This window comes from Schistocerca nitens, chromosome 2 (assembly GCF_023898315.1).
Source record: "Schistocerca nitens isolate TAMUIC-IGC-003100 chromosome 2, iqSchNite1.1, whole genome shotgun sequence".
Taxonomy (NCBI): Eukaryota; Metazoa; Arthropoda; class Insecta; order Orthoptera; family Acrididae; genus Schistocerca; species Schistocerca nitens.
Window position 1 is genome coordinate 563,540,826 of NC_064615.1, and position 27,808 is coordinate 563,568,633.

Sequence of the window (27,808 nt, forward strand, 5' to 3'; positions counted from 1 at the left end):
TCTGTCATGTTGGAAATATCCGCAGCCTCCCCCCTTCCTATCTAAGGTGCATGGGTACCCTTTGTTGTTGAACACGAACTGCTTCAGAAGTTATTACATTTGGTGTTGCGGAATATTCTCACATACATGACTTGAAGATATCACAAAGAAAGAGAGAGAGAGCCTTGCAGATGACCCGAGAATATTTAAATAATTACACATTTTATTACGAGGAATACCGTCACCGTCACACTTGGAACATGGATAGCGGCACACTTGTGAAACCAACCCAGAGATGCTTTACGCGCTTTTGTGGGAAATACACTTGTCTTTGAGCAGGACCTGCTTCAGGAGTTACTAAATCCAACTGAATATGTATCTAAACACACTTTCCAAAAGATCACTGCACAGTAGTTTGCTTCAGTTTTGCGATGTACACTGGCACACTCGAATATGGACTCTAAAAAGATCACGGACACTTGTGGAATTTCCTGTAGACACTTCACACGCTTTTGTGGTAAACAGATACCGAAACTTATATCAGCTGCAATATCTCATTTTACACATCAAAACGACGATAATGGAAAGTTGAAATAAATATCTCCATAACTCTAAAAACAGGACGCTCGCCACTTTTCGAGTTTTAGCTGCTTGTTTGAAGGCACTGACAGAGAGAACGAGAGAGAGAGAGAAAACTTCCTGAATTCTACAGTTGATGTGCCGTTCATCGCTTTTCTGAAACGATGTGTGGTCTTAGTTTATATTTGCTGCTATTGGAGTCGTCATTTCTCGAAGCACTGTCTAAGAACATACGGGAAAATCAGAACAATTACGCAAACAGAATTCGAAGCACTGTCCAACAGACGAGAAAAACTGCTGGAATTTTTGGTGTCCTACAGCTGCTGGTCTGGAGATGCTCTAAAGCCACAATGGCGGATGAGCGACAGCATCCCACCAGAGATGGATGGTCTGCTTGAACTTATCTTTGAACACTCGATCAGAGAAGATATCCTGTTGCTATCAAAACTTTCCATAGATACCTTGCCCTCATCTTGTTCAAACTACTCTGTGGAGGCACCTACGCCCTGCATAAAAGATATCTTGTACATGAATGGAGCATTCTGATTATCTCCTACTGAATTTACCCGCCAAAAGACCGCTGCTGCTGATGTGGGAGCACTGTCCACCATTTTATGCAGACGAGACTTTCGCCGACAAAACTATTTTGTACAGATCGCCATATTGCAATGTCAGTTAAAACCTACATAAGTGGTCTACAGATCATGAAATACAGGAGGATACTTCCTCAACCACACTGCTCTGCTACAGTCAAGGAAAGCTTGAATTTTTCAGCGTGAAACTGATCTCCAACTTGGCTGTATCAACACATACAACACCAATGTAGTAAACACAATTTGTATTCTGCACCATACAAATTCATCACTTCTGCCTCCTGCATATAGCATTCGACACCAGGCACTTGTACATATACTGTGAAGACACACAGATCCCAAAAATAAATAAAAATAATCACATGCACCATATATAGTCCTTACAGCACTAAAATTTCCTGCAAGGTTTTTTGGTCATCCACCACAGCCACTGGTCATGAGGCAACTGCCCCCATGCATATGCTGGCCCGACACATGACCAGAGCGCCCTCAACAGTTCCACTCTTCACCATGATGAAGGGAGTGTGCAGTCCCTGATTCACACAGCAGTAGTAGCCCTCAGCTAACTGGGGCTGGGTGTGAAACCGTGGAAGTGTTTCACCGTCGCACTAATGGCGTCTGGCCATGACAAGAAGGTGAAGGTTGATTCTGACATCACATTCACTGCCGGCAACATCACCATGCTGGCACTGCCTGTGGATGAGACCTTCTGCTACATGGGATTACAGTTCTCTTCTATGGGCCAGTGCCTCTTCCATCCGAGGCGCCACATTGAGAAGGAACTGGGTGTCATCACGTGAGCACTGCTGAAGCCTCAGCAGCAGTTCTATGCACTTTGGGACATACTTCTCCTGGGCCTGTGCCATGGCCTCGCCTTGAGTCGCACCAGTATCGGAGCCCTAAGGACAAGGACATCTGTGTTTGGGCTGCAGTGAGAGATGGTTCTAACTCCAGTGGACACTCCGTGTTTTTTCCATGCTCCTATAGCTTAGGGGGGCCTCAGCATCTTGTCTGCCCGCTGGATGGAGCTACCTCTGAGGTGGAACAGATTCCTTGTCTTGCTGCAGCTTGGGCCCTTGCCACCGATGCAGCCCTGGGGGAGGGGCAGCATGAGGTGACAGCTCTGAAATGGTATCTAATGTGGGAGGGCCAACTGCTGAAAATGTTTGAACAGGTCACGGAGATGTGGGCCACGCACTTGCGTATCACCTTCAACAGGGCTGCCTTGCTGTCGTTGGCCAAGATGCCAGGCTGAGACCGCTGGATCGTGGACACCAGTCGCTTCCTGTTGGGCCTTGACTACATGGCGTGCATCCGCATGCTCAATGCATTGCCATTGAGAGCCCATAGGAGTCCCACCTGTGACAGGGACAGGAAGTACCAAGCAATGTGTTACGCCATCGAGACTGCGAACCACTTTGTCCAGGGTTGGGGTCTTACCAGCAGAGCCAATATGCGGCGTCATGACGCCGTCGTGAAGTACACCATACACAAGCTGGCTCAATGGGGGTTTGACGTCTCCGTCGAGCCCCTCCTCTGCATACCGGAGGGAGTCCGCAAACCTGACATCATGGTGGCGAAGGACAGAATGTTGCACAACATGAACGCGCAGATCGTCGGCGACCACCACGACACCGACTGAAATCACCGACAGAAGGCAGCAAAATACGACGTCCTGTCGCTCAGGTGCGCGGTAGGTGCTTTCCGGCCGTCAGCTCACAGCATCGAGTTCTTGATGGCGACTCTCGAGCTGAGCGTCGTCGCAACAAGGGTGTTAACTAGAAACATGTGGGTCTTCGGCCTCTCTGAACAAATTACTGCCCAGTGAGTGGTGTTCAGGGAAGGCGTGGGCTAGGGAGCCAGTCCTGGGTTTAGTTTGCCCTAACTCTTGGGGCTTCAATAATTCAGGAGCAATATAGACTTCAGGTTTCATTTAACGTTTAAAGAAATCTGGTTTTGCGAGTCCCATGTAAATGGTGTAAATTTTACCACTGCCGGACAGCCACATCACCTCTCGCGTGACTCAGTTGAATAAGTGACCATTGACGACAGGCTCCATTCTCAGAGTAGCTGCAGCTGCCGAACCGAGAGGACGCACAGCAGCGCCGACGGAAGCAGCAGCAGTTGTCTGAAAAAAGTAAATTATTTTAGTCTTTGTTCTTTTCATGTGCTTCTACAAAGAAGTGAACTATACATGTGTATTTTACTGCGTAGACTAGTGGTTAGAAAATTAATCATAGTTTTTGTTCTTACGTAAGTCTTGGGGATATCCTTGTGTGGGGCAGTTTCCTACTGTAAATTTTCCCATCGCCAGAAACTCCGTCACGCCACGAAGTTTTAATTTTGTGTTAGTACAGTTTAGATAAGTGCAGTCTATTTTGAATATTAATCTCATGCAGTAACTTTTTGGTAAACAGGGTTTCTAATAACAGGTGTCTGTAAATACATCAACTTCAGTAGAGAAATTTATTTCTGTGTAATAGCTTGCGGTCTCAAAGTACAGCGATAAATCTGCACAGCAATTTGTAGTGTTACTTTCTCCTTTGATATATTTTGTATACATTTCAAACTCAGTAGCACCATCTGAGACCTTATATTTATCTTATACACAGTACGATATGGTTAGGGACTGTGCTTGCTGTGTGCAGACACAAGGAAAGTCTGCTGCTGTCTGTAAACAGCTGGAAGCTGCATTGGCTTCTAGCTAATGCTCAAAGTTGTAGTGATGTCGGGGCGCCAGTGACGAGACCTGCAATGCCTTTGGTGCTACTGTGATCCCTGGTGAGCCAGACATCACTGTGGCTTCTGATATGCAACATCTGACCGCTCCATCCTCACTCCAGAGTGGGTGGCAGACAGTGGGGGTTCACGTGTCACTGGGCAGAAGGCAAGAGAGGGAGCAGGCTGATCAGCTGGCTCCCTATGCCTTAGCAGCAGGTTCGAGATGCTACACAGTGTTGATGATAACTCCGAGCCAGCATGGGATAGGTATCCTATTAAGCCAGCAATCGATTTTCCTGCCCAGTCCGGACAAGTACAGAGGGTGGGTATGATTGTCAGTGGGAGCTCCAACGTTAGGCAGGTGATGGAGCCCCTCACAGAGATAGCAGGCAAGGCGGCAAAGAATTCCAGTGTGCATTAGCCATGTCTGCCGGGAGGTCTCACCCAGGATGTGGAGGAGGCCCTGCCAGTGGATATCGAACACACTGGGTGCAACCGGCTGCATGTAGTGGCACATGGCGGCACGCATTACACCTGCCACTTGTGTTCTGAGGCCATGTTCGGCTCCTTTTGCCAGCTGGATGATTTGGTGAAGGCAACTAGTAACACATGTGGGGTGCATTCTAAGCTGTCTGTTTGTAGCATCATACCCAGGGTCGATCGCGGTTCTCTGGTTTGGAGCAGAGTGGAAGGTCTAAAACAGAGGCTCAGACCTCTGCTTTCAGGTGCAGAATTGCAGGATTCCCCTTAATAGGCCAGGTGTGCACTACAAGCAGGAAGTGGCTCAGACCTCTGCTTTTGGGTGCAGAATTGTTGGGTTCCCGTTAATAGACCAGGTGTGCACTACAAGCAGGAAGTGGCTCAGACCTCTGCTTTTGGACGCAGAATTGTAGGGTTCCCTTAATAGGCCAGGTGTGCACTACACGCAGGAAGTGACTCAGACCTCTGCTTTTGGGTGCAGAATTGTAGGGTTCCCTTAATAGGCCAGGTGTGCACTACATGCAGGAAGTGACTCAGACCTCTGCTTTTGGGTGCAGAATTGTAGGGTTCCCCTTAATAGGCCAGGTGTGCACTACACACAGGAAGTGGCTCAGACCTCTGCTTTTGGGTGCAGAATTGTAGGGTTCCGCTTAATAGGCCAGGTGTGCACTACACACAGGAAGTGGCTCAGACCTCTGCTTTTGGGTGCAGAATTGTAGGGTTCCCCTTAATAGGCCAGGTGTGCACTACACACAGGAAGTGGCTCAGACCTCTGCTTTTGGGTGCAGAATTGTAGGGTTCCCCTTAATAGGCCAGGTGTGCACTACACATAGGAAGTGGCTACTAGGGTAGCGGAGTATGTGTGGCCTACACATGGGGCTTTTTAGGTCAGAGAACCCCTCCTTTGCGACCAATGAGGATTTGCCTGTGACCTCAGAGAATCTCGGTCCTTGCAGGGATAGAAAAGATTAATATGATTTTCGTATACTGCAGGAGAATCCAAGGAAACGTCCCAGAATTAGTATCGCTTACTGAAGGCTATAATGCACAGATAGTATTGGGAACAGAAAGCTGATGAAACCAGACGTCAATGAAAACGAAATCCTAAGTTCAGATTGGAATGTTTATCGTAAGGATAGGTTAGTCGCCAGTGGTGGCGGCGTCTTTATTGCAGTTGAAAATCCGTTAAAATTAAGTGAGGTTATCACGGATACTGAATGTGAATTAGCCTGGGTGAAACTGAACATCACAGAACAGTCAAAAATGGTGATCGGATGCTTTTATAGATCATCTGGGCCAGGATATGTAGTTGTAGAGCGCTTAAAGCAGAACGTGAAGAATATCATTAGTAATTTTCCTGATCATGCCGTTGTAATAAGGGGTGACTTAAACTTTCCAGGTATAGATTGGGAGTGTTATGCCATCAAAACTGGTGCCAGAGGCAGGGAATCATGTGGCATTGTTCTGGATGTCTTGTCCGAAAATTACCGTTAGCAGATAGTTAGAGAACCAACTCGGGACTGATAACCTCAAATGTTAATTTTCATAGTGCCTAGAGCCATTTTAGCCGTGTTAGAAAAGTGCTACGTAAACAAAGAGCACTTCATCTGAGAGTCAAGATAAGTAAAAACCCTGCTGACAAACAAAAGCTGAACGAAACAAAATGAGCGTAAGGAGAACAATGAGAGAAGCATTCAATGATTTTGAAAGTAAGACTTTGTCAACCGACCTGAGTAAAAACCCTAAGAGATTTTGGTCATATGTGAAATCAGTAGGTGGGTCAAAAACATCTATTCATTCTCTCAGCGACCACACCAGCACCGAAAAGGAAGATAACAGAGAGAAGGCCTAAATACTGAATTCAGTCTTCCGAAGCTGTATCACTGTGGAAGATGGTAACACTGTCCCTCCTTTCAATCGTCATACGAACGTCGAAATGGCAGATATTGAGATAACCGACCGCGGAATTGAAAAGCAGCTACAATGTGTAGGGACTGTGGTTGTTGTGAGCGGACGCAAGGAGAATTGGCCACTCTTCGGGGACAGGTGGAGGCTTTGTCTGTTAGGCTCATCGAGCTCGAGGCGCAGGCGTCGGCTCGTAGTGGCGTTGGGGCAACTGTGGTGAGACCTATGCCTACTTCGGTGGCCTTGGAATCACATGGAACCCCTGATGTCGCTGCGTCTTCCGGCAGTGAGCATCTTACCGGTCAGCCATCACTCCAGGGTGAATGGCGGACAGTGGTGGGCTCGCGCGTGCCTGGCAGAAAGGCGAAGGTGGGATCTGGCCGCGTGGCGGCTGCCTTACCCCTTTCCAACAGGTACGGGGTGCTTCCTAGTGGTGATGACATCGTTTCCGAGCCACCACAGGATGCCTCGCCTGTTGGGCCAGTGGCCGATTCTCCGGCAAGGTCCCGACAGTCACAGAGGGCGGGCCTATTAGTTATAGGGAGCTCCAACGTTAGGCGGGTTATGGAGCCCCTCAGGAAAATAGCGGGTAGGTCGGGGAAGAATGCCAGTGTGCACTCGGTGTGCTTGCCGGGGGGTCTCGTCCGTAATGTGGAGGAGGCCCTTCCGGCAGCTATTGAACGCACTGGGTGTGACCGGCTGCAGATAGTAGCACATGTCGGAACGAATGACGCCTGCCGCTTGGGTTCTGAGGCCATCCTTGGTTCCTTCCGGCGGCTGGCTGATTTGGTGAAGACAACCAGCATCGCACGCGGAGTGCAAGCTGAGCTTAATATCTGCAGCATAGTGCCCAGAGTCGATCGCGGTCCTCTGGTTTGGAGCCGTGTGGAGGGTCTAAACCAGAGGCTCAGACGACTCTGCGACTATAATGGTTGCAAATTCATCGACCTCCGGTATTGGGTGGAGAACTGTAGGGCCCCCCTAGACAGGTCAGGCGTGCACTACACACCGGAAGCAGCTACTAGGGTAGCAGAGTACGTGTGGCGTGCACACGGGGGTTTTTTAGGTTAGAGGGACCCCCCCTTGGGCGAAACGATAAAATACCTGACGGCTTACCAGAGAGAACATTATCATCGTTGATAAAGAACGTCCGTCCTCAGAGACCAAAAACAGGAAAAGTTAACGTAATATTGGTAAACTGCAGGAGTATCCAGGGCAAGGTTCCTGAATTAGTATCTCTTATTGAAGGAAATAGTGCGCATATAGTATTAGGAACGGAAAGTTGGTTAAAACCGGAAGTAAACAGTAACGAAATCCTAGACACAGAATGGAATATATACCGCAAGGATAGGATAAACGCCAATGGTGGAGGAGTATTTATAGCAGTAAAGAATTCAATAATATCCAGTGAAGTTATTAGCGAATGCGAATGTGAAATAATCTGGGTTAAGTTAAGTATCAAAGGTGGGTCAGATATGATAGTCGGATGCTTCTATAGGCCACCTGCATCAGCAACCGTAGTAGTTGAGCGCCTCAGAGAGAACCTGCAGAACGTCGTGAAGAAGTTTCGTGATCATACTATTGTAATAGGGGGAGACTTCAATCTACCAGGTATAGAATGGGATAGTCACACAATCAGAACTGGAGCCAGGGACAGAGACTCTTGTGACATTATCCTGACTGCCTTGTCCGAGAATTACTTCGAGCAGATAGTTAGAGAACCAACTCGTGAAGCTAACGTTTTAGACCTCATAGCAACAAATAGACCGGAACTTTTCGACTCCGTGAATGTAGAAGAGGGTATCAGTGATCATAAGTCAGTGGTTGCATCAATGACTACAAGTGTAATAAGAAATGCCAAGAAAGGAAGGAAAATCTATTTGCTTAACAAGAGTGATAGGGCACAAATCGCAGAATATCTGAGTGACCACCATCAAACGTTCATTTCTGAGGAAGAGGATGTGGAACAAAAATGGAAAAAATTCAGAAACATCGTCCAGTACGCCTTAGATAAGTTCGTACCGACTAAGGTCCAAAGCGAGGGGAAAGATCCACCGTGGTATAACAATCATGTACGAAAGGTACTACGGAAACAAAGAAAGCTTCACCATAGGTTTAAGAGTAGTCGAATCATAGCTGATAAGGAAAAGCTGAACGAAGCGAAAAAGAGCGTAAAGAGAGCAATGAGAGAAGCATTCAACGAATTCGAACATAAAACATTGGCAAACAGTCTAAACAAGAACCCTAAAAAGTTTTGGTCATATGTAAAATCGGTAAGCGGATCTAAATCCCCTATTCAGTCACTCGTTGACCACGATGGCACCGAAACAGAGGACGACCGAAGAAAGGCAGAAATACTGAATTCAGTGTTCCGAAACTGTTTCACTGCGGAAAATCGTAACACGGTCCCTGACTTCAGCCGTCGCACGGACGCCAAAATGGAAAATATTGAAATAAACGATATCGGAATTGAAAAACAACTGCTATCACTTAGTAGCGGAAAAGCATCCGGACCAGACGAGATACCCGTAAGGTTCTACAGTGATTATGCTAAAGAACTTGCCCCCTTTCTATCAGCAATTTATCGTAGATCTCTGGAAGAACGTAAAGTACCTAGCGACTGGAAGAAAGCGCAGGTCGTTCCCATTTTCAAGAAGGGTCATAAATCAGATGCGAATAATTATAGGCCTATTTCGCTTACGTCAATCTGTTGTAGAATAATGGAACATGTTTTATGTTCTCGTATTATGACGTTCTTAGATAATACAAATCTCCTTCATCATAACCAACATGGATTCCGCAAACAGAGATCATGTGAAACTCAGCTCGCCCTATTTGTCCAAGAAATTCACAGTGCCGTAGACACTGGCGAGCAGATTGATGCCGTATTCCTGGACTTCAGGAAGGCATTTGATACGGTTCCGCACTTACGTTTAGTGAAAAAAATACGTGCTTACGGAATATCGGACCAGGTTTGTGATTGGATTCAGGATTTCCTAGAAGAAAGAACACAACATGTCATTCTTAACGGTTCAAAATCTGCAGATGTAGAGGTAATTTCGGGAGTACCGCAAGGAAGCGTGATAGGACCTTTATTGTTTACAATATACATAAATGACTTAGTTGACAACATCGGTAGCTCCGTGAGGCTATTTGCAGATGACACGGTTGTCTACAAGAAAGTAGCAACATCAGAAGACTCGTACGTACTCCAGGAAGACCTGCAGAGGATTAATGAATGGTGCGACAGCTGGCAGCTTTCCCTAAACGTAGATAAATGTAATATAATGCGCATACATAGGGGCAGAAATCCATTCCAGTACGATTATGCCATAGGTGGTAAATCATTGGAAGCGGTAACGACCGTAAAATACTTAGGAGTTACTATCCGGAGCGATCTGAAGTGGAATGATCACATAAAACAAATAGTGGGAAAAGCAGGCGCCAGGTTGAGATTCATAGGAAGAATTCTAAGAAAATGTGACTCATCGACGAAAGAAGTAGCTTACAAAACGCTTGTTCGTCCGATTCTTGAGTATTGCTCATCAGTATGGGACCCTTACCAGGTTGGATTAATAGAAGAGATAGACATGATCCAGCGAAAAGCAGCGCGATTCGTCATGGGGACATTTAGTCAGCGCGAGAGCGTTACGGAGATGCTGAACAAGCTCCAGTGGCGGACACTTCAAGAAAGGCGTTACGCAATACGGAGAGGTTTATTATCGAAATTACGAGAGAGCACATTCCGGGAAGAGATGGGCAACATATTACTACCGCCCACATATATCTCGCGTAATGATCACAACGAAAAGATCCGAGAAATTAGAGCAAATACGGAGACTTACAAGCAGTCGTTCTTCGCACGCACAATTCGTGAATGGAACAGGGAAGGGGGGATCAGATAGTGGTACAATAAGTACCCTCCGCCACACACCGTAAGGTGGCTCGCGGAGTATAGATGTAGATGTAGATGTAGATGTAGAATAGCTTAGTAGTGGAAAGGCTTCAGGACCAGATGAGATACATATAAGATTCTATAAAGATTATGAGAAAAACTTGCTCCCCTTCTAGCAGCAATTTATTGTAGATCGCTTGAGCAACGAAAGGTACCTAACGACTGGAAAACAGTGCAAATCATTCCCGTTTTTAAGAAAGGCCGTAAGACAGATCCACGCAACTATAGACCTACATGTTGCCGTCCATCTGTTGTAGAATTGTAGAACATGTTTTATGCTCAAGAATTACGACTTTTTGGAAAATGAATATCTCCTCTAAAAAAAAAATCTACATGCATTTTGCAAACAGAGATCCTGCGAAACTCAGCTCGTTCTGTTCCTCCATGAGATCCACAGCACAGTGGACAACGGCACTCAGGTTGGTGCCCTGTTCCTTGATTTCAGTAAGGCCTTTGACACTGTCCAGCAGTTGCGTTTAGTGAGAAAAATACGGAGCAGACTTGCGGTTGGATTCAAGATTTTCTTGCATACAGAACTCAACAAGTCGCTCTTAACGGAACAAAATCGACAAATGTAAAGGTAATATTCGGAGTGACACAGGGAAGTGTGACAGAACCGTTGCTGTTTACAATATGTATATAAATGATCTAGTAGAAAGTGTTGGATACTATTTAAGGCTATTCCCAGATGATGCAGTTGTTTATACGAAAGAAGATAGTAAGAATTTGCAGAACGACCTGTGGAGAATTGATGAATGGTGCAGACTCTGGCAGTTGACCCTGAAAGTAAATAAATGTAACATATTGAGCATACATAGAAAGAGAAATCCAGTACTGTACAGCTACACTATTGATGATAAACAGCTGGAGACAGCATCTGCCATAAAATATCTAGGCGTAACTATCCAGAGCTACCTTAAGTGGAATGACCATATAAATCAGATAGTGGGAAAAGCAGACACCACACTCAGATTCATTGGAAGAATCTTAAAGAAATGTAACGCATCCACGAAAGAAGTGGCCTTATCTGGGATCCCTATCAGGTAGGACTGATAGAGGAGATAGAGAAGATCCAACGAAGAGCGGCGTGTCGTCATGGGATCGCTTAGCTGGCGAGAGGGCGTTACGGAGACGCTAAACAAACTCCACTGGCTGACGTTACAAGACAGGCGTTATGCATAACGGAAAGATTTACTATTGAAATTTTGGAACAGCACTTTTCAGGAGTCAGACTATATATTACTTCCCCTCACATACATCTCACATATTGACCACGTGGAGAAAATTCGAGAAATTAGAGCCAATACAAGGGCTTACCGACAATCATTCTTCCCACACACTATTCGCGAATGGAACAGGACTGGCGGGATCAGATAGTGGTACCGAAAGCACCCTCCGCTACACACCATTAGGTGGCTTACGGAGTGTGATGTTAATGTAAATGAGTGATTTAGTTTTCCATTAAATGCGAAAAAGTACGGAAAACGGGTGCAAACAAAAATAACGTAGAATACTAGCAGTATACTTATAATTGATTTAAATCGAGCAGATTCGTAAGCAATAACAATCCGCAGGCTACCAAGCAGCTCCTGATTTATATGAAACAAAAACAAATTTGGAAACCCCGGCCAATATTACGGATGCGAGAAGAACGCAAGCAAAACAGGAGTAACATATTTACAACGATACTCGAATAGTTCAATACACACGGGAAGTAGTAATCACCAGTACACTGTGATAAAATCAGATTCTGTTAACTTGAGCTGGGCAAACGATATTCGTGTTCGAACGGGTCGAGATTTCCCGATTCTTCGCAGCGTTCGAAACAGTATCGAGCATGTTTGAACAATCACATGCAGCGCGATTGCAAGGGATGTGCACAAATAAGCTACGGCAGTGCAAAATCCTACACTGCACAAACTGCTGCTGCGTTTGAACAAATTTACAATACATGTTCTCATAGAATGTGTATGCATATATGTATAGATATAAGAAACATTTATATTAATTTTTAAGTAAAAGTAACAGACAATGACGAAAATGTTGTCCTCCAAAAAATTTTGACTGAACTCAGTATAATGTTTGATTAAGAGAGGAGGTAATGGTTTACCGAGTAGGTTCCAAATGGGCAATTCAATCCCTGTTCACATATTTGATAGTCCGCAGCTCGTGGTCGTGCGGTAGCGTTCTCGCTTCCCACGCCCGGGTTCCCGGGTTCGATTCCCGGCGGGGTCAGGGATTTTCTCTGCCTCGTGATGACTGGGTGTTGTGTGATGTCCTTAGGTTAGTTAGGTTTAAGTAGTTCTAAGTTCTAGGGGCCTGATGACCATAGATGTTAAGTCCCATAGTGCTCAGAGCCATTTGAACCATTTCACATATTTGAGAAATGGATAAAAACGTTACGTGATTTTAATCAGTTTGAAAACAAGATGGAAAATTTCAGATGAAACAATCAAGAAACTAATCAAGAATTAAATAACGAATTGTATCACAATAAAGTGACTGTAACTTTTGTCGTGAGGGTAAAAGACAATGGAATGACTCGTCTTTGAGATAATGCCATCAGAACTGACCACATCCCGGTACGATCGCGATCTCGGGAACTACACAGAATCATGATTACAACCTTTTATTTCCAGAATGAGATTTTCACTCTGCAGCGGAGTGTGCGCTGATATGAAACTTCCTGGCAGATTAAAACTGTGTGCCCGACCGAGACTCGAACTCGGGACCTTTTATTTGTTTATTAGTTTCCGTTGTTACATGCGACCTGCATCCTAGAAGATATTTCAGTGCGTGTTTCACAGTTATTTTTATTGTCAAAATCCATAATGTATCAATCCTTTAACTGCTCTGGACGTATTAACGCACGCGCCTTTGTACCGGTCCCTGTGTGCTCTGAACGTGTGTACGCGCCCCACCAGTCCTTCTACCTGATACTCTGAACACACGTTCAGAGCACACAGGGACAGGTACAAAGGCGCGCAAGTTAACACTTCTAGAGCAGTTAAAGGGTTAAAAACCCTAGTCCCAATAAAAGTCACTAGACCGCAGGCTGATCAAAAGATAGAAGAGAACACGAGATTTCCCGAACTGTGACACAAGCTGTTGGAGTTGTGTTAACTACGAAACGAAAACAAATGTGGAAGACTAAAAATCAGGCAATAATTTATTTATTTAGTTATTTTTATTATCCATCTTTAGGCATTAAAAATGCAATTGATGTCGTCATTTGTGTACATATACAGTTTACATAACTAACAGAAATGGTGTAATATATTGTAGATAATTATTGTCTAATAAGATACAGAAATTTGTCCTTGATGCTACACAAGGTATTTGCATTATATTTACATGTACAAGTTTAATCTAAGTGAAACTATATTATTACCGGTACTTAAGATCATCTTTAGTGCACATTATAAACTCTTCTATTGTATAAAAAGCTTTTTCTCTAAGCCATTTCTTTGTGACAGTTTTAAACTCATTCAGTGACACATTATGTGCATCTATTGGCAACATATTAAATAGTTTTACTACCATGTACCTGTAACTATCTTGAGTTTTCTTTAGTCTAGCAACTGGGATGTCAATTTGCTGTTTTATATGTGTGTCATGGTGATGGATAGATTGTCGTAGTTTGTGACTGTGTTGGTTTTCTTTTGTGTGTATCAGACAACTTAGTATAAAGAGGGCTGCAACTGTTAGTATTTTTAGATTTTTGAAATATGGTCTACAAGACTCGTTATTTCTGACTCCATGGACGCATCTGACTGCCTTCTTTTGCTAAATGAAAACTTGTTTTGCTCTGGGTGAGTTTCCCCACAAAAAAGTGGCATATGTTAAATGGGTGTGGAAAAAGGCATAGTATGCATTGAGTAATAACTTACCACTAACACCTGACCATAGTTTACCTAACAAATATGTCACACGTGCTAACTTAGTACAAATATAATCGATATGACTCTTCCACATTAATTTTGAGTCAAGATGGATCTCAAGTAGTTTAGCTGAGACACGATCAATCTTATCACTCTTAACACACAAGCTAAAGAGAATATTTACAGTTTTATCATGATTTATATGCAGTCATTGAGTTGTAATCACTTTATGGCTGCTCTGAGATGAGCCTCACTTTCTTCGCTTAATTTTCCTAAATCTTTCCCTGCTGTAACAAAAGTTGTATCATCTGCATAGAGTGTGGATTTACAAAGCATGGTGCTGGGCAAGTCATTTACATATATTATAAAAAGTAAAGGTCCAAACACATAGCCTTGTGGTACACCCTGCATGATATCCAAGACATTTGACCTCATATTGTTATAATGCACAATTTGTTTTCTGTCGCTCAGATAGGATCCGATCAGAGATAGTTCTGAGCCTCTAATACCATAGCAGTGCTGTTTTTCTAGTACTATCCTGTGACTGACAGAGTCAAATGCCTTGCTGAGGTCCACAAGAGTGGCATTAACTGATTCGAATGATGACAATATATATGAAACAACATCTTCAACTGCTTTTGACGTTGACAGTCCGGACCTGAAGCCATACTGAGAGTCACTAAGAATATTATTCACAGACAGATGTTGCCTGATTTGGAGCTATATGCAATATTCCACTATTTTTGATGTGATGGGTACAAGGTAGATTGGACGGTAATTATTAGGACAAGACTTGTCACCTATCTTGTGCAGCGGAGTAACGACTGTCATTTTTAAGGATAAAGGGAAACAGCCACTGACAAACATCCGGTTCATAAGAGAACAGAGTGGATGTACTATTACATCTGCTACTTTTTTTATTACAAAATTGGAGAGACCATAAATAATAAGAAAGCGAGACGATGGATTGATAAACTTGAAGCGCTCGAAGCTAACAAAGGGCATGTTACCCCAAATCCCTATAATGTTTCACCCCCGTGTCTGCTTTGACGAAAAGTGCCGGCCAGTCTGAGTTGGCCTTTAAGCCCGGTCCACATGCAACGATCTGTCTGCGCAGACATCGGCGCAGATGTCTGTACATCCAAAAGATCGCTGCAAATATGGTGTGTTCACACGACACAAACCCCAATCTACTACTCGCCCGCCATCTGTCAGTGTAGAAAAGAAATATCAGTGGCAAGCGACTACGCTCCCCGTAAACGTCAAAAATTTAATTCAGTTATTTTGAAATATGGAAATGGAGGAAGTTATGTTGTGGTCTGTGTTCGCAACTTGTGTTGCAAAAAGCATTCAGACAAACCATAGGAAACAGAGAAAGCGGTCAAAATGGTGTAGACAGTGGCTGCTAAAGCGAAAGCAGTTTTCTCACGTAAATTTGTTGCGAGAGTTGCAGGGCGAACCTAACGACTGGCGAAATTATTTGCGGATGGATGTCGAAACTTATAATTATCTCTTAAAGCTTGTAACCTCTCATATTATGAGAAAAAAATACTTGTATGAGAAGGGCAATTTCTCCTCATGAACGGCTGGCGGTAACATTAAGATTCCTAGCAACAGGAAGGATCTACAAGGATTTGCAATTTTCAACAGCAATATCGTAATAAGCGTTGAGTGAAATAATACCCAACACATGTGAAGCTATTTACGCTGTCCTGAAGGATGAGTTCATGAAAGCAAGTCAAGTAAATTAAGTCTGTCAAGTTACAGGTAATACTCCTGCTTGGTCTTGGTGTTTCTTGATCATTAAGAAAGCCAAGCAGATCAAAATACCATAACGTTGGCTGGTATACTTGATCTACTCGTACACCAGATCTTCTAGATTTCTGAACTTTGGATAACTCTTTTCGGTAAACAGTTCGCAACGAATTTTTTTTTTTTTTTTTATTACTGTTTCTCTGTTTGCCGAGGCGTCAACTGCCCGCAATTTTTCAATTAGAGAATTGTATGCTGCTGTCTTTTTGTCTCGGTCACTATATTCTTTACTTTTAATCTTCCACAAACGAGGGTGGTTTCTATATATTTCAATGAATTCACTTACAAACTCTCGAGAACACTGACGATTATCATTTTAATGCCCTGTGCGCATAAATACAAACACTAGACTGAGCAAAAAGCTGTTTCGCGCCAGATTTGCGGCGATCCCCTCTCCAAACGCTCCAATTTGTCTGCGCAGATGTGTTTGAACCCACAGATTTGAGAGGTTTCGCTCAAACCTCCCCAGGTTTGCTCACACCTCAGGTTGGTGCAAATCTTCTGTCCACACGCAACGATCTGTCTGCGCAGATGTGATGTGCGCAGACAGATCGTTGCGTGTGGACGGGCCTTTAAGCGAAGGGAAACAAAAGGTCTCTCTGACTTAACTTGTCAATCTTCAAAGTATATAGTTTCGAATTGTATACTACTAGTGAAGTACCAAAACAAATAAACGTGGCATTCTGGCATATGGTATAAGGAAAGTAATTATTCATCGTGATTTTGTTTTTAAATCAATTAGCCTCCCTCTCCTTCAAAACGGTAATGTACGATTTCCGAATCTTCTTGCAAGAAGATCGATTTGTGTTCTAAGAGTGAAGTGCCGATACGTGGATGTATATTGGAAGAATGGAAACAGATTTGCGTCAAAAAGTTATTTCTAAGCTTAATCTTGAATTCGGAACCGACACAAATAATCTCTATAAATGTCACGAACTACGGACTAAATTAATGGAAGAAAAAGAAGCTATAGAGAATTCGGTAAGCCTAAAATATACTGATATTCAGTCCTTTCTGCAAGTCATTATAACAGATGCGGTGCATTGTACGGCAAAATAGTTTATTTATCAGGTTTCTGAAGTTTTGACTGCTTCGCCATAAAGCTGAAATATAACACCAGTGACCCTTATCTGTGCGTCCAATTTAAAATGTGACTGCAGAGATACCCATCATAATTCAGGAACTTTTACCCGGTTTGCAGGAATTGCGTACATAAGAATATTTTATGCTCTAGTCACATGCCAGATTTAGTTACCTATTTTTATACATTAAAGGATCGTCTCACTATGATTTGGGAATTGACATGGTAATATAATGAAAATCTGTTGCTTAAAACATTGACACACACAAAAAAAGGTAAGTATGGTTTATGATGATAGGAAAGTTGGCTGAAGTGATTTAGGCATATCATGGAAAACCTAAATCAGGGTGGCTGTATAGAGTGAAGTCCATCCTCCCGAATATTAAGTCAGTGTCACAACGGCTACACCATCTTATTCGGTTTGTCCGTACTGTACAACACACTTTGATTTACGCACATTTTGCTTCGTATACCTTATAACAGAAAATATAGTTTTGCTCCTCTTTGCAGCACACACTGAGGACATCTGCTGCTGACTTCTGGATCATAAAGAGGTGTAGGTAATACATAGTAGGAGTCGTGCAGAATAAAGTGCTAATGGGGTATACACTGTGAATACTACTTTATTGCCCTTAAATGAAACAACACATACACATCTCTGTACACAACAGTCAAAGAGCAGACTGCTTAAACACTAAAGATATAGCGAACATCACTGTTCTTTGTTCTGGGATTATACATCATGTATATTGATGCAGTCGTTCAATCATGTCCTGCTAGAGTGAAGTCCCTATTGAGACCTCTGTGCCTCTTGCACTAACTGCAGTCTGCTTGGAAAACTGACTCCAGCCTGCTTAACATTCAATTATGCTTCATGTAATTCTTCCTTAACTTCCATCTGTCAACGCGAAAACCTGAGTCAGAATCCCACCATCGCGAGTGAGATGTTGAACCCAGGAGAATGACAAGACATTATCATGCGCTTTAGATCTTGACACACAATTTTCTCATAAAAACGTTATACTGTGATGGCATAATGTGACAAGGTGTCGTAGTGACCCCCTTTCATAATTAGCCACCACTCTGAGCTCTCTTAAATATTCTTTAATTGTGTAGTATACGTTAATTAGATGAAGAATGTTTTAGCTGCCATTTTGAACAGATGTATTTTAGTAGCCTTTCATGCTCTTCGTTACAGTATACAACTTTATTCTCTAATAGAAAAAAAAACTGTTTTGAGTTTTTTGTTTGTTTTCTCTTGGTAAGTGTAAGTCCAAACTAGTCCATGTTCCTTGATTATGGATAGAACTATCAGTGCAATCCGTAGTAAAGTTTTCCATTCTGTTTATTGAAATAATTAGGTACTAGTTGCACAAAAGGAATTTTACTTCCTTAAGAGGTTTTAGGCACCTGCTGCTCTTCTTTAGAAGGTTGTAACAAATCACATTACTTGTGAGTGTCAAAAATAAGATGCATGCAGCATGTTGCTGTGGTTATGTGGTTCATAGTGCTGTAAGAAAATCATGTGATAGACCTAGTTATAACCTTCAGTAGGGCACTAGGTGCCTGAAACCAGTCAGGGAAATAAAATTTATTTTGTGCAAATGGTTGCTGATTATTTCAAAATATTAAATACAGTTGCTGAATATGGACAAAACACAAAATTTCCTGATATGCAGCATAGATTGGTTGATGTACCTACTCACATATTTCAATAATAGTGCCCAGTTTTTTTAAAATAGCTCTTTATGATGCGCACAACCACCACCCCTTGTTATTATTTTTGTGGCTCTCTTCTACAGTTTGAAAACTGTGTCCTTGTTTCACTTTCAATCCCTAGAAAAGAATACCATAGGCAAGAACTGAGTATATCTAGAAATAGTATGCCAGCGCAAGACCTTGGTTGCTACAAGTCAATGATTAAACACTACTTAGAGCATGACATGCTTATGACATTCTTTTGGAAGTATCTTTGTGTGTTCATTCCATGTTAATTGACAATCTATAGATTATCATCTACACTTAATGCGAAAGAGTTGTTTGTCCTCATTGTGCTCAAGTGCATACTTCGCTTTTTCTTTATGTTCTTATTACATACTGCTTAATCGTAAACATCCCTGAGGGTTTCATTTGCTGTCTTTAATAGCTCTAGTGTTTGTCAGTGACTATGATGTCACAGTTATTAGCAAAGAGCACTTTCCCTTTGTGTCTCATAATGTCTGGGATGTCATTAATATGAAGAACAGAATTGGACGCAATATATTACCCTGAAGAACTCCTATGTTTATGTCCTCGCCTGACAATTGTTCTAATAAAAAATTATCATCATCATATGTGTGAATTATCTCTAACTTTTGCATACTGTTTTCCAGATAAGACTAGAACAACTTGTTCACTATTTGTCTTACTCTAGCTCCTAGATTAAATACCGTATTTGAATGACTCCTATTCTCACGAAGAACTGCTTTGGGACTGCTCTTATGTTTGGTTTCATATCTTTCTGTTGTTCCTTTTTCATACAGTTGTTAGTTTTTGTTCATGATAAAATCATGAGCATAACCATTCCGATATAAAACATATGTAGTGCTACTGAAAGACCCAGTTACAAAATTGCAATGTGTACATCACCTTCAATGCAACAGTTAGCTATGTGCCCCTGAAAGCTGTACAAGTAAATATTGGTATGTTGCAAGGTCCCTGTAATGTATTCTAGTTCAATACTTGTTTTTGGTTTCCAATCACTAACCAATTTCTGGAATTGTATATTTAGCAGCACTTCACTAGTTATCCCTTGAGATATGTAACAAGCTTTTGCCCCCAGCTTCTTGCTGATTTTATTCTGTCTGATTAGTTGTTTCTATTTCAGTATAACATTCTAAAATTTTTGTTTCAAATTCACTAATATACGTCATTAATGTAAGCTTATTCTTGTAATTCCTGTCTTAGAGAAGCACCTTCTGTAGTCTTTATTTTTTTTAAATAAAAAGGTGCTGTCTCTTCATTTAACCAACTGCAATCTCATTCAGGAGGATGACAGTTCAAATGTGCATCGGGTCATACAGATTTAGGTTTTCTGTGATTTCCCTAAATTCCTCCAGACAACAGCTGGGATGGTTCCTATGAAAGGACACTGCCAAATTTCGGGTCGACAGAAGCGTCCGATCCCATGCGTCGGCTTTGACCCGTGGCGTAAGGGTGTTGTCGTGTGTGACGTCATGACGGCGCGGAGTTTGGTTTGAGTGTGGCTGTCTCCAGTTCTGTTTTATCTTATTTTATTTACTTTTCTGATCTGTTCGTTCTATCTCGTGAGATTTTTTTTTTTTTTATTTAAAATCACTTATTACTTATTTTAATTATCTGTTTCCTCCAATTTCTGTTTTAGTTTATTATATTTATCTTTCTGATCTGTTCGTTCTATCCTGTGAGATTTTTTTTTAAAAAAGACAAAAAACACTAATCAGCTACTGAAGCATCTTTATCTCCTATGGGTTGCAGGGGTTATGACCCCTGGGGAGGTGGGTGGGTATTCACGCATGGCTGTCTTCAGTTACACGTTGTAGCTATGCAAGGCGTCTAAATTTGTTTAGATTTAGTTTGCCCCCCACCCAAAACACCCCATTTGCCGCGCTTGTCCCATTAGTGTCATTAGGCTTCGTGTGGAAAGTGTGTGTGTTTGTTTTTGTTTCCGCCATATTTGTGACGTCATGGGTCAAAGCAGACGGGCGGGATCGGACGCTTCCGTATTTCCCAAATTTCTTCCTCTTCCTTGAAATGGTCTGAGCTTGTGCTCAGTTGATGTCAATTGGACCTTAAACCCAATCTTTCTTCCTCTTCATTTACCTGCTGTTACTTATGAATTTATTATTCTTGGTTTTCTTTTTAAAGGTTTTGACAGCCAATCCAAATGATCCCCAAAAGGTAGCAAACTTCTGTTTAAAGTTCTCGTCCTGGTTTTGTGTTCCTTGTTAGGAATCTGTACTTTTTTTATTTTCATAATAAGTGGAATATTTATGAGATTGTCTATATAAACAATGAAGAAAAGCACATTAAAATGCTTCTAATCTCTCATGTTTTCATTTTTAAAATCTGTTAGTATGTATGCTCATTGCCAGTTAGTCTGACATAAAAAATTACTTCAGAAGAAATCTATTATCTTGTTGATCCTTGCTGGTATATACTTGTAAATTTTCTATCAGGTGCAAAGTAGTGTCAAAACTTCTGTATTAACTTATTTACCAGGAAAAAAAAAAACTAAAATATTTCTTTGCCATGTTTATGCAAGGTGTCCAAGGAAGAATGGCCAATATTGAGAGATGTGATAGGAACGATCATTCAAAGCAAAATAGTCTGGTAAACATGGGCTCTAAAATGCATACCTCAACAGCTATGAGCACTTTCCATCAGTACTGTGAAACAAATCTCTTCTGCAGCAAGTTCTTTGCTTTCCTTATTTTTGGAGGAGGGAGTGCTATCCAAAACAAGAAAAAGTTGTTCAGGAAACATGGGCTCTAAAATGCAATGAACTTCGGTAGAAGAGATGTGTTTTACCATAGCAATAATGAACAAGTGCTAGTAACTCTTAAGGTATGCAATATAGAGCTCTTGTTTACTAGAATTTTTTTCTTGTTTTGGACTCGATTGTTTTTAAATCTGGGGAATTTTGTGGTGAGGCGAGTACGGTAAGCTCATCCTGGTGTTCTTTGAACCACATATGTATGCTGTGAACTGTCTGACAGATTGCAATCTGCTGTTGGTAGATGTCATCATGTCAAGGAAAAAACAAACTGTGTGTGGGGTGAACATCGTCCCCAAGGATAGATGTGCATACTTGTGTTGATGAACAGTGCCTCCCATAATGATGAGATCACCCAGGGAATGCCACAAAACATTTCCCAGAACATAATGCTCTCTCCTCCAGCCTGGACCTGTCCGCTGATGTTGCAGGGTCTTACATGCCAACGGCCATCTGTCTGATGGAGCATAAAATTTGATTCATCTGAAAAGGCCACTGTCGTCACTCAGTGGATGACCAGTTGCAAAGCAGGCGAGCAAATTCCAGCCTTATCACCAATGGACAGCACTTAGCATGGGGGCATGAACCAGGTGCCTGCTGCAGATGCACACATGCAGCAATGTTTGTTGAATGGTCATTGAGAATTCATTGGTTGCTGTGTAGGGTAAAGGGACTAAACAATCATTGAGGAGACACCACTGGTAGCCCCTTGGTTCATCTGGGTGGTCAGTTGCTCAACTCCTGTTCGCCCGTACATATCTTTGCAGTTCACTCTGTTTCCGCATTATATCAATGACTGCACTGTTTTCTGCGTTCCCCAACATGCTTTAAACATCATCCGTTGCTAGTGCTGCCATCTGCTCTCTGTGAGTGGTTATTACACAATGACACCCAACATAGGCAGTGGTCACATAAAGTGTGAGGGCCGTGTGTACGACTATGACTGTATCCTGGCGATACAAACCTTTCTAATTTATGACTATGAATTACAGTGTGGTATAGGGTTATTTGTTATGGAGAAATAACTTTAATTTGAATTTGAAATGTAGCTCTGTTCCTTGTTAGACATTTTATTTGTGTTGTTAGGTTTACAGTTGATGACTTGTACACACATTTTGACTTAAGACCTACAAAATTTATATTTTGGAGGTGTTAATACTCTTACTGTATGCCCTGTCAGGGCATGAGTTGTGATCTGTCCTCTCAGCTTCATTTCTGTCAGTACCTCCGTCTTACTTTCCAGACTTCACAAAGGTATTCCTGGAAGAAAGGAGTGCTAATTCAGGGAAGTATGCGAGAAAGCAATTGTGAAGTTTGGGAAGTAGGAGAGAGGTACTGACAGAAGTGAAGCTGCGAGGGAGGAGGGGGTCACAAATCATGCCCAGATGGATCAGCCAGTAGGACCATTGCCAACCAAAGACAAGTTCCAGTTCAAGGCCAGGTATGGCACACGGTTTTAATCTGTCAGGAAGCTACAAAGCTGTACACAATGCACTTCAGAGTGCGAGATTCCTTCTAGATGACTGAATGTTTTATTAGTAACTGAATTGTACCTCTAATTCTCTATTTTTTCATCGTAAAAGTTCTCTTAATTTTTTCTTTGTCGAGCAAGTCATCAGCTCAAATTCATCCATCCAGTCATTTTTTCATCATTGGCACACTATAAAACAAATGATGATAAATAGTTGATGAGTTAATAAATCTTTGTGGCCTTTCATTTTGAAACAACTGCCTTCTGATAGCCATCCTGTATCATCCTGACCATAATCCACTACACTATAAATTGATGTCAGATGTGAGATAAGCAGTAGGATGATGGAGTGAACGTGGTTCACATCAAGTTTCACTGGCGGCTGGTCATGCAGTGCAGAGCCAGCTGGCAGGATGTGAAAGCTGGAAACCAAGAGAGAAACTCAACTGCACTCTGCTTTCCAAGATGTGGCCAGCATCATCACATCATCCCTTTCTCGAGCCTCCTATTGGCCACCTACAGACATGTTTATAATTGATTTATTCAACAGAAAACAGGAGGTGGTGGTGCGATGCTGATGCCATGGTTCTCAAGCACATAGGCTTTGAAGGAGCTTATGCTGGATATGGGTCACAGCTTCAAATGTGAAAGAAATGAAATAAATGGTCGGAGTGCCATCATAAGTTGCATAAAGAAGTCACCTAGATTTATTGATGGTGATTAGTTTCGGACTTGCATCCATTCTCCAACCATCCGTATTTGTAAGGGTACAGATATATATGCATGCATGGAACAACCACAGCAAATAATCCAAATGGTAATGCAAATATTTAAGCAAACAGTAGACAAGTGCGAAGGGAATTGGTGCCGGAGATCACCAGCAGCTACCAAGTTTGTGAAAGATGATGTTAGATTGACAATAAATTATTAACGAATTACTCCTGAAAATCCAAACTGCCGAGATGTCTTGTACACTGAGTTTGAGTCCTTGCTGGGCAAACAATTGTAATTTGTTATAAATATTCTTGGATTTTCATTCCATTTTCTGTTAGAGCAGAAAATGTCAACATCTCTATTTGTTAATATCACTGTTGATTAGAACAGCTGAAACATGACGTCCGCAGAACCGCAAGTACCTATTGTCATCCCATGAAATGACAAATATTCTGTCTAAATTCCACCTTATCTCACCAAAAGTTGTTTTCCACTGTCTACCCTATTTATGATACAGCCTGATCTGTCTTCGTGCCTTTTCTGCTCCAAAGCCTTGTCCCTTGGGTCATATGCACGTGAAAGACACAAGGGTGAGACTTCTCACACATCACCCAGCACATCATTTTCCATTCATGTTGCTGAAATATCCAACACTATCAGCGTTAGAGTTACTAATGGTAACAGCCACGTCATATATGCAGTCCACATCAGCTATGACAAGTCTTTTCTGTGTGCCAACCATCTTCCATCTTGATGAGTCATTGCATGGCAGTGCATGCCTCTGAGCATATCATGCTCAGCCTGAGTTGTTGTTTCAAACCCTGCACAGTGTAGATCCCACGAAACATTCTATTACTCTTTAAATGTCAATTGGATTCTATAAACATCTGTTATGAGAAATGATGTGTGTTCTTTATCATCATTAGACTCAAAAAGCACAAAATAATGGGTTCAAAGTTGATGGAATATTTCCTGACTTTTAGAAAGCTTTCAGTATAGTTCACAGTTCTGCTTAATATATGCATGACTATGTATGTCTAAGAAGGTTACAGAAAATGTCAGTTTACTATCAGTATAAGCAAATATCATTTAGTCACAAACCAGTCACTGAAAACATTATGAACTGTGTAATATCTAGGGATAACCATACAGATTAATATATGGTTCACCAAGTTAATAACACTCCAAGAAAGTGTGATTCATCCACATAGGGGTTCTACACAGAGTTCTAGTCAGTCCAATTTTGAATGTTGTATACCATTGTGAGACTAGTAAAAAGTTTGATTGATGGAAAAGAGAGAAAATTCCTGGTGATATAAAATACATATTACTTAAATTCAAAAAGTGTACCCTCCAAAATAAGTAAAACATTACTAGGCCTATTTGTATCACAGTCCATGAAATGATTGTGACAAGAGCATTAGGGAAACCTGGTCTTGCATGTAGCTATATCAATAGAAAATCATACTGATGCACTATTTATTAGAGCTGGTCAGTTGATCCTGTCAAGCAACAAGTCACTCAGAGTTCTTAGCTGTGTGTCCCCTCCAGTATCCCATAGGATCCAACAAGCAATTGGAGCCTGGCCGGAACAAACGAGGGCACAATAATTTGACCAAAGTATAGCTAGTTACTGGATCCAATTAAAGGGCAAGTAAATCAAAGCTTCTGTCTAGTGCACTCCCGTGGATTATCTACAGTGCTGTCATAGGAGGAAACAGGTGAGGCATTTCTTTGATGAAAGACAGCATACAGACTTTGACACTGTGAAATCTAATGTAGGCCTACATTATATGTCGTATGGGTAAGTAGGCATGTTGAACTTCATACAAATTCAAGGATTCTTCATGCAAAAGTGCTTTATCTGAGAATATTATTACATTTTTAAACAGAAAAGAAATATGCATTTTAGATAGGAGAATCTTCAATGTGCATTGAGTCAAGATATACATTAATAAAGGACCATGAAATCATAGAAACTTCATCTGGGCAACAATAAGCTATGACTACATTGCTTAGTGTTATTTATGCTGAAGCCACTAAAAATTGATCAACACAGTGAGGGGGGGCTTCTAAGGGTAAAACTTGCTGAACTGAGATGCTTAAGTAGTTTGTGTGTCGATTCCATTTTAACTTTTTATCTGTCTGGGCGTCATGGAATAGAATTTTACACATTGTGTTTAATTTAGTGTGTGACTGTTAATATCTACTTCTGTAGCTTCAGGTCAGTGCTGTTTGTTTTAAACCTCATAATATGAGTCTCTGTGAGATTGACACTTGAACCGAATCACTTGTAGGCCTGGTCGCCTATGATCTGAACTGTGTCTCCTAATGTTAAGCTTAGACTGTTGATTAGTGTCTGTGTAGTGAACCAACATTACAATCTTTGAAAACACTTTAAGTCATTGGAAGATCATTTATGTAGGTTAAGAACAAGAATGAGCCCAGTACCAAGCCTGGTGGGGCCCCACATTATATTCCCCCTTTCTATGGCACACTATGCCAATAACACCCTTCTGCTTTCTGCTATGAATGTAAGACTCCATCCATGGAAGAGGAATGTAATTAATGTCACAAAATTTTAGTTTTCCAAGTAGGATTTTGTGATCCCTACAATCGGAGGCCATGGCAAGGTTACAACATAAAATAACAGAACAATTAATTTTGTTTATTTCTGCTAGCACATTGTTTGTGAAGTCTTGTATTGCTTTGTCTGTAAAATCCTTAATGAAAGCCAAACTGAGAAATGGTCATATTCGTATACATGTAGTACAAATGAATTTAAAATTAGGTTGTCTTGATATTCTTGTGGGGAATTTCATGCCTATCTGGATAATAAAATGCTTCACCTAGATGAGAGAAACTTAAATGACTGCGTATTTCCTTTCTGAAGACTTGAATTAAGTAAAAGTAAATTTGCTTAGATCAGGCATATTCTGATATATGCCACAGTTCATTTAATTCATGCTGCTCATACAATATGTAGTGTTGTAATTTTATTAATATGCAAATGTTTTGTAAGTCTACAATGATTTTTAGTAATGAGGAATTGTAAATATTCTTCTTGGGTTTGCCACCAGATATTAATGTGAAAATCCCACAATATGTCACCGATACAGTTGCTCAGTACATCAGATGATGGTAGTTGCTGCTGTCACTGCTGCAAAATATGATTGATGATAATAATGTGGTGGCATTAAAATTTATCAGACCAAGGCCAGAAAATACGTATGTGTGGGGATGCGCCCACAGTTGGATGAAAGCTGCACTCATAGTGCCCCTGCCAGGAGCCAATGAGAGGCCTTCTGCATGTGTGCTGAGGGCAATGGCTGTGCTGCCAGACGGTCCTGTGGTTAAAAGCCGTATTGAATCTCCGCAATGCACTGCATCCCGTAATTCGCCCTGTGCCCTGTTGTGAATTAGAGGTTCCTGTTTCTCAGTGTATCAATGTAATCTTGTGGGATTTTCACAATATTTTCTGGTGGCAAGCCTGAGAAGTGTATTTGCAACAGATCCATTGGGAAAGTGAAAAGTCACAATAAAGAATTAGCTGACAATGTACTAATTTATGGAGAATGTATAAACAGCAGAACACTTCCTCCTGAAATACTGTTACTTAAACAAGAAAGCACATAATTTCATTTGAAGAAAATTATTTTGATTCCTGTGTCTCAGTAGTGAATAACGTTATAATGAATAAGGTGGACCAAACAGAACCTGTCTGGAACAAATTCTTAATTTAAAACTAATCCTTAGGCACCAAAGGATTTCTAGTAACAATATTGTATGTACATTTGTGGACATTAAAAAGGCCAATGACTCAGTTGACCGTGAATCTCTTTTCCAAATTTTAAAGGAACAAGAGCTAGATAATAAAACTCTTAACACTGATTACACAAATGTTAACTGACACCAGCTCTAAAGTTAAATTCATGGGAGAGATTTCTGAACCATTTGATATAAAGACTGGTGTTAGACAGGGAGATAGTCTTGGCCCCATTACTGTTTAACTATGTTTTGGAAAAGGTAATTACAGAATGGCGAGAACAAAAGTTGAGTCAAAATATAGATCAGTGAATCAAGTTAGGTAGAAGTAATATTAGAGTAGATTGCCTCGCCTCTGC

The 27,808-nt window shown here is 41.6% G+C and overlaps 1 protein-coding gene across 1 annotated transcript in view; it reads left to right on the forward strand.

The window, feature by feature from the left end:
* Positions 1-16,494: 16,494 nt before the first annotated feature.
* Positions 16,495-27,808, forward strand: part of LOC126236605 (RAD50-interacting protein 1) — a 120,184-nt gene continuing 108,870 nt past the window's right edge. The window contains exon 1 of the mRNA XM_049946042.1: positions 16,495-16,886. Coding sequence (XP_049801999.1) covers positions 16,740-16,886 — 147 coding nt within the window. The 5' untranslated portion in view covers positions 16,495-16,739. The remainder of the gene's footprint in view (positions 16,887-27,808) is intronic.